The sequence below is a fragment of the Lucilia cuprina genome, chromosome 3 (genome assembly GCF_022045245.1).
Source record: "Lucilia cuprina isolate Lc7/37 chromosome 3, ASM2204524v1, whole genome shotgun sequence".
In the NCBI taxonomy this organism is placed as follows: Eukaryota; Metazoa; Arthropoda; class Insecta; order Diptera; family Calliphoridae; genus Lucilia; species Lucilia cuprina.
The window spans coordinates 63076782-63084871 of record NC_060951.1 but is presented as its reverse complement, the minus strand read 5'-3'; the positions used below and the strand labels follow the sequence as shown (position 1 = coordinate 63084871).

Below are 8090 nucleotides of genomic sequence, written 5' to 3'. Positions count from 1 at the left end.
ACTAGAACTGAACTAGAACTGAACTAGAACTGAACTAGAACTATAATGAATGCCTCGCAATTTTAAGTTGTTTTTTCCTTTTACTCACCCTAGTACTCTCCTCTTCCTTTCGCGTCTGATCTGCTATATAGGTCACACCATCCATGGCCTTGTGCAGCTCGGGACACTTATGCCAACGGTGTCTCACTCGATTTTTACTTGACGAACAACAGTGAGGGCCACCTTCACGCTGACACTCGGGTAAGACTTCGCCGCAACCGACACCCACACTTCTGGCAGTTGAAGTTGTTGTATTAGTAGTTTGCACACCCGTCTGCTGAGTACGATTAGCGGCCGAATCACAAGCCGCTCCAGCACCCAAACCCTGATGGATCTGTACCGCACCATTTACACTACAGCAGGACCCCGCCAGTGTAGAGGCAGTGGCAACCGAATTAACGGTGGTAGTTGATTTTATCACATTCGAATTGGTATTGCCTATCAGGTCGCAAGTAGTGGTCGACTGATGCTGTTGATGCGGATGCAGAGGTGCAGGCACAGGCGAAAAGTTCGCCGAACATGTGGATTGTTGGCGATACAAATGATAGGGATGCGAGTGTTGTTGATGCAGCGTGGTGGTGGAAGATGATTTGGCAGCGTTTGCACCATGACTCATATGATGTACATGTTGTTGTGATTGCTGCGACTGCTGCTGATGCAATGGTACTTGGTGATGTTGATGATGTATCGTACCATAGCCACTGTATTGTGAAGTAGAGGATTCCATACCAATGCCATTCGTTTGCACTGCAGTTGAGGCTTTCTGGCGAAATTTCGTAGGCGTTAAAGGATGATCTAGTAAAGAGCCACCCGTTTGCTGGTATTGACTGTGATGTAAAGTGTCGACCAGTGAACTGGTTGTTGAAGTCTCTTGATTCATAGTTGAGGGGTACATAATCGAACAGTGACCCGTTATTGTGGACGCACCACCAACGACACAACTACCGCCGTACGCTCCACTAACCTCATCCAGCATATTGAGACTCTGGACACGATGTTGTAGGTGAGGCGAGGTGCTTCGTGAAGTTTTGTGTGGACTGTGGTGTAGTCTACGAATACTTGAAGCAATTAGTAAAATGTATATTTAATTAAATGGGAAAGTGTTTTTTGAGCAGAGGTTTGCTTAGAAGGGTGAGCTTAACTTACCGTGATAAGGCTACGGGTGGTGGCAGCGGTGGTATTTGATCCCTAAGTTCGAGTCCATTACAGGTTCGCAACATAAGTTGTCGAGATGTTTTACTGCAAGTGGTTTAAAAAATGAGAATGTTGTGGTTTTGTTTGGTTTTAAAATGAAAAGAGTTTAAGAATGTTGAGTTAAAATTGATTTTGTTTAGGAATTGTTTTGGAAAACTTAACACAACACTCTCGTATCTGAGAGTGTCACTCAAATGTATGACAATAAAATTACAATTTCTTAATTAAAAATAATTAATAAATAAAAAATCATGGGATTACACATGTGGAAACATAAATGTTATTACGTTGCAACTTTATAAATAGTGCATTTTATATTTTTGCTTGTTACTACTTACATCATTTCACCAATGGGATAAAGCGGTCGTCGCATTACCAGAAACCGTGGCAGTTGATTGATAAACACTGTACGCACCCAAGGTGCCATAGTGTGAGTTTGCGGCGAACGAAAATGTATATTAAGTACTACCACCGTAACACATATACTATCCGCCATCCATGTACAGATATAAAACAATAGATAGATGGACACAAACCATGTCCGGTTTTGTAATTTTCAAGGATAAGTTAAGGCAGACACAATAACAATTACACCAAGCAATGAACGCACACACCACGTAAATATTGGAAAATTCCACAGGAAAAAGGATTTATAAAGAGGATTTTCATCACGACCCCAGGTAGCGTGTATGGCAAAGTTGAAGAAACATGTAAAAAGAGAGAAAAAAAACAAGAAACAAATTCATTAAAATGAAACTGGGGATAAAGAAAAACGAAAAACGATTAAAAATAAAATGATTTACGTAGTTTTTTTTGCTTTCTTCACAGCACTCAGGTTGCACAGTTGAAATGGTGAGAAATTTTGTTGTTGTTTCTTTTTTTTCAAAAGTTTGCTTAACAAGTATGCATGAAATCATATATAAACTTATAACAATGTGAAAAAAGTACACATGTATGTACACACATATGTAACTGCAACACAATTTTGTAACACTATTATGCCCTCAATCTCTTACTCCCAGGATTTCAGTTATTCAGTTTTCTTTTTTCATTTTACTTTTAGTACTTGTACATATTTGAATATGAGCATATAAAACATACATTTTACATACTTTGTAATTGCTCTTATGCATTTGTGTTAAATTTGTATGCTTGCACAGTTATTGTGCATGCATAAACATGTCTACGTGTGTTTATATATGTATGTTTGTCAGTATGTAGGTGACATATGTGACCACGTACTGTAGTCATATATATTTACTTATACTCTTATATACACTCGTTTAAATATAACCCGTAGGGAATGCTCTCCTTTTCATACACACACACACTCTCTCTCTCCAACACTTTTTGGTTGCATTGCAATTGCAAGTGTTGTTTTATTGTAAAAAATTCATATTTTCATGCATAAATAAATAAGTACGTTTACACATTAAAATGTGTATGTGAGAGTATATTTTATTTGGCTAGTATTTATAGCCCAGCAGTTTAAAAGGGAGTCAATGAAATTATATTATTATTATTTTCTTAAGTCTTATTCTCTCTGGCTTATTCTTAAGTTATATAGAGTATTGTTTTTGTATTGCGCCTTTGAAGTGCTTACATAATCCACCAGAAGTGTTGGCCTTAAATGATGAGTATATCACATATTAGGTATTGTTTCTTAAAACTGCTGATATAAGTTTGTGTTTATTTGACTCTAACAATTAAATTAGTTGCACTTAAATCAATTTGAATTACAATCTGCAGTAAATATAAGCAATAAAGTAACTAATGTAAATTTTATTTGAGAAAAAAAACTAAATGTAGGTTGTAGGTACATATGTATATATTTTGTATAGAAAATATACTCTTTCAAAGACCTAACTTTCTATACAAAATAAGCTTCTTCAAAGAATAGACTTTGTGAAGAAAATTAGTATTTCAAGAGAGAAATATTTCTATACAAGATAACCTTTTTCGAAGATAAATTTTATGTAGAAAATAAGCTTTTTCAAAGAAAAAATTCTGTATAAAAATAAGCTTTTTGAAGCGCAAATTTTGTATAGAAAATAAACCCTTTCAAAGAAGAAACTTTGTAAAGAAAATAAGCTTTTGCAGGGAGAATGATTTCTACTGACTATATGCTCTTTGCAGAAAATAAACTATTTTAAAGAGCAAATTTTTTAATAGAAAAATAAGTGAAAACCCCATTTTTTATAAAATAAGTATATTACCACTTAAACCGTTTTCTCAATTAAAATTATTTTTTTTATGCCAACTACTTTATTAATAAAATAACTAATTATAAATTTATAAACTTTCTAAAATTATTTGTAATTACTTAAATTTTCATAAACCTAACAATTCTATATCAATTTTAATATATAAAACCAATACATTTTAAATTTATAAATAATTAAATTTCTTTAATTAAAGTTAAATAAAAATTTACCATACATAAGCATGTACAATGCAACCAAACAAAAAAAAACGCATTTATTATGTTGCATTTAAGTACTTTTTTGAATTTTTTATTTTGTTGTTATATTAATGCTCTGGCAACTAAATAAATGTATGTTTAATTAGTCTAATAAACAATTAATTAAAATGTCAACTAAATAGTTGAACAAATAACAACACTTTGCAAAAGTTTTTAATTGATTTATCTAAAAAAAATGAAACGAATCATTTATATATTTAAATGTTATAAATTATTCACTAAAAGCTGGGAACAATTATGGTTTTGTCTTACAAAAAACAAAAAAAAAACTGACGATAGTCAAGTTTTAACGTTTAAATGAAAAATAGTTGCATGATTAAATATGCACATCTTCATTAACCCATGCAGCTTAAATGGCCATTAAACGTTTGCCTAAATAACGTATATATAGGGCGAGGAGAAATGGTGTTATTTGAGGACAATATGGTGTTATATGTTGGTGTTTACGGGTAAATGACGGTGTAATGAGTCTGTCTGTTGTATGGGTATGTATGTTTTATTTATATACATATGTTAACTTAACGCAGACATACATACATATAGAAATACATAAATGTTTATGGCATGTGACAAGTAAAGATTTACAAAATACTATGGGCTGATATAAGAGAAAATATTGTGAAATTAAAACCAAATTCTTTAAGCCATTATTTTAAGAGAACAGTTTCTCAGCTTAAGAGCACTTTCTATAGAAATTATGTTTAACAAAGAGCAAATTCCTATAGAAAGAAGTAAATTTATCAAGAAAAAAATTTTTGAGAGCAAAATTTATATCTCAAAGCAAATTTTTTATTAAGCAAATTGTTTATTGAAAAAAGTTCTACTTGCAAGCTTTCTAAAGAAAATATACTTTATTTTAAAGCCAATTTTCCATAGAGAAAAAGTTTTAAAAATGCTCTATTTAAGAAAAAATTTTCTATAGAAAATAAGCTATAGTTAATATGAAATTGTCTATAGAAAATAATTATAATTGAAAATAAAATTTTCTATAGAAAAATGCTCTATTTAAGAAAAACTTTTATACAGAAAATAAGCTCAATTTACTAGGAAATATTTTATAGCAAAAAGCTTTATTTAAGAGCAAATTTTTCATAAAATATAAGCTCTGTTTATAAGAAAATATTCTATAGAAAATAATCTATATTTAAGACCAATTTTTCTATAGAAAAAAGTTTAATTTAAGAGCAAATTTATTATAGAAGTTAAGCTCTTTTTAAGAGAAAATTTTCTATAGAAAAAAAGCTTTATAAAAAAACTCTATTTAAGAAAGAAATATTCTAGTAAATCTTTCATAAAAACTCCCATTTGGCAAATTAAGAGCAAAAGCATTATTAAGAGAAAATTTTCTATAGAAAATAAGCTACATAGGAAAAAGCTCTATTTAAGAACAAAGGTAAATTATATTTTTAAGAGTATATTTCCTATAGGAAATTTACACTTTTTAAAAGTCTAAAGAAAATGTGCTTTAATGAAAAATAAATTCTCTTTGGAGAAGTTGCTTAACTAAAGAGACCAATTCCAGTGCAAAATATTGCTTTTCTATAAGAAAATAACATTTAAAATTTTAAATAAATATATTTATTTTAGAGACATAGTGCAATTTAACTAAAAACCAAAAATTTGCTCTGTGCCTACCTATATGTCCGTCCACAACTCATTGTCATCGTCTGAGTCTGTAGTGTAAGTCCCTTTAAAAGTAAAAACCAAAAAAAAAATCCTTTTATATGTGTAAATGTTTGCAAGCTGTGTATGTCTGTGTGTTGATACCGTAAAGATATGTCAAACATTAGTTTAATGGTCTGTGCATGTATCAAACAATTATGCTAAACCACGAAATTCTAACGTGATTAAGCGGCCATTGTTTAAACAATTCAAAATACGGGTGGCAGAGTGTTTAATGACATTATTATGACGGTTGGTCATGAGACCAACAGTGAGATGGATGCAACCAAAAACACACAGAAATTTATAATTGTATGACAAATAAACAATTGCTCAGCATATAGGCAGACAGACGGTGAGTTTGCTAGCTTTAACAGGCTTAAAAAATAAATAATCAATTTTGTTTATGGCTGCTGTTGTGATTAGTCAGTCAACATAATAATATTTAAATAGATTTTATTTGTTTTTAGCCAGTAATGATGAATTTGCATTTGTTTATTTAGCATAAATATTTGAAATTGTTTTCAGTATGTGTGTGTTTTTAAGGGAGAAAGGGAAGAGTTTATAAGTGGGTGTGTTTTATTTGAACAATGTTCAAATTGTTTATAGTATAAGGAATTGTTAAATTTTACTTAAATAGTGTTATTATGACATTTTTTGTTATATTCCATTTAAAAACATTTTAAATTTTTTGAAAAAAAATTTAAAAAACATTTTTAACACTTGCTATTAAATTCCCTTTTTTGATTTTAGTTTATTTAACCTAAAAGTATTGCGGCAAATACATCACAGTCATATTTTGTTTATACAGAAATGCAATGCAGACATAGAGACAATAAATCAATAATTTATGATGCCTCGCAAAAAAATACATACACATGTATATGTAAATACACAGTAAATATTTAAAATAGATCAGCATAAAAACACAAACTTAAATATATTCTCACATATACATATAAAAAAGACAAAAAGGTTTTAAATTCACGTTTTTTTTTTCAATACTCGACAATTATTTACATTTCAAATTTTTAATGTCTGGATAAAGTATTGAGTAGTAAGTAGTAATGGGGGGGGGGGGTGTATAAATAAAACTTACCTGAATGTGTCGAGTATCATTGTAAAAAGTACAAATTTCCCTAAAAGCGGCACAACTAACGATGTTGGCGGAATAATTTCCGCAAGCAGCAAGAAGAACACAGTCAACGACAGTAAAATGGATATGCTTAATGAGACCTAGAAACAGAAACAACAACATTAACAGCATAAACAATAAATAAATCACATGAATAAACAAAAACAACAAACAAACAACAAGTAAGTAATAGCATGTTATAGCTATAGTTCATTAAAGTTTATTTTGTAAAATGCAAATAATTGTGCAACATGTTTGCATTTTTATTTTTTTATTTTTTTTTTGGAGGGAAATGTGGGTTCATTTGTTAATAGTTTATGTATTTAACGCTGCGCATAAACGTGTGAAAATATTTTGATTATAATTTTCTTATACTTTAGGGGAAATTTCAGTTAAATGGCAAATTAATTTATATGAACATTTAGCATGGGGACGTATAATTGATATTTATTTCAAATTAAATAAATATTTATCATACGCACTAGAATTCCAATAATACCTTGCATATGGTATACAAATGAATATGTATGACGATAATAAATAAAATACGCGATTTTTATAGACAATTGCTCTATTGAGATAAAATTCCCCAAATTTTTCAAATTCCCACGAAATAAAAAAAATCCCAAAGTGGAAATTTTTATAATTAGTTAAAGAATTTAACTTAAATTTACTTTAAAAATACATGTAATTAATTTAAATTGTTTTTAGAAATCCTTACATTTTTTTAAATTCTCACAAAATTTTTACAAAATCTCAAAGTGGGAATTTTTTAAAACGATTTTAGGAATTTATCAAATTTCATTTTAAAACAAATGTGGTTGATTCGAATTGTCCTCTTAAAATAATTCATTATCTTTGTTATAAATGCCTACAAAATTTGTGAAAACCAAATCCCAAAGTGAAAATTTTTATAACCGATTTTACTTTTAGTCCAGAAAAATTCCCAAAAATGGCTATTTCGATAATATATTTTTGTTTTTAATTAAATTGGGTTTTAAAACACCAGAAATTTTTAAAATTATCTATAGTTACTTAATTTTTACAAATTTACCCTAAATTTTAATATAATTAAAAAGAAATTTTAAAAGTTTCTTTTACACAAGAAATACTTACTTTTTCACCACTATCAGATGGTAAATAAAATACCAAAATTGTTAAAAAACTAATGCCCATACAGGGTATAATAAGATTAACCGTATAGAAAAGGGTTTTGCGGCGCATTGTTATATTAAATGTTATATCCAAATAGGGTTCATCGCAGCAGGTATAAAATTTTTCGTTTCTGAAAAATAAAAGAAAGCATTAAAGTAAACATAAATCGTTTAAAAATACTAAATTAATATTTCAAAATATAAAATCTCAATAAAGATATCCTTAAACCTACAATCTCAATTAAATCCTTTTTGATTTAAATCTTTAAAAAAACCTAAAAATATATAAAGTATATTTTTTAACAAGAAAAATAAAATGTTATAAATAAATGTATTTCCTTCATAAAAATAGACATGTTTTACAAATAAACATAAAATGAATGCTGTACAAATGTTTTATACATTTCTTTGCTTTTTTCTTGTT

General features: G+C 29.1%; 1 protein-coding gene across 1 annotated transcript in view; it reads right to left on the bottom strand.

Annotated features, from left to right (window-relative positions):
- The window catches only part of LOC111679337, a gene marked incomplete at its 5' end in the record, with an annotated part of 30505 nt that extends 22703 nt beyond the window's left edge, over nucleotides 1-7802 (bottom strand). Inside the window, 5 exons of the mRNA XM_046946214.1 lie at nucleotides 89-1097; nucleotides 1186-1278; nucleotides 1572-1718; nucleotides 6477-6613; nucleotides 7629-7802. Of these exons, the coding sequence (XP_046802170.1) occupies nucleotides 89-1097; nucleotides 1186-1278; nucleotides 1572-1718; nucleotides 6477-6613; nucleotides 7629-7802 (1560 nt within the window). The remainder of the gene's footprint in view (nucleotides 1-88; nucleotides 1098-1185; nucleotides 1279-1571; nucleotides 1719-6476; nucleotides 6614-7628) is intronic.
- Nucleotides 7803-8090: the final 288 nt, after the last annotated feature.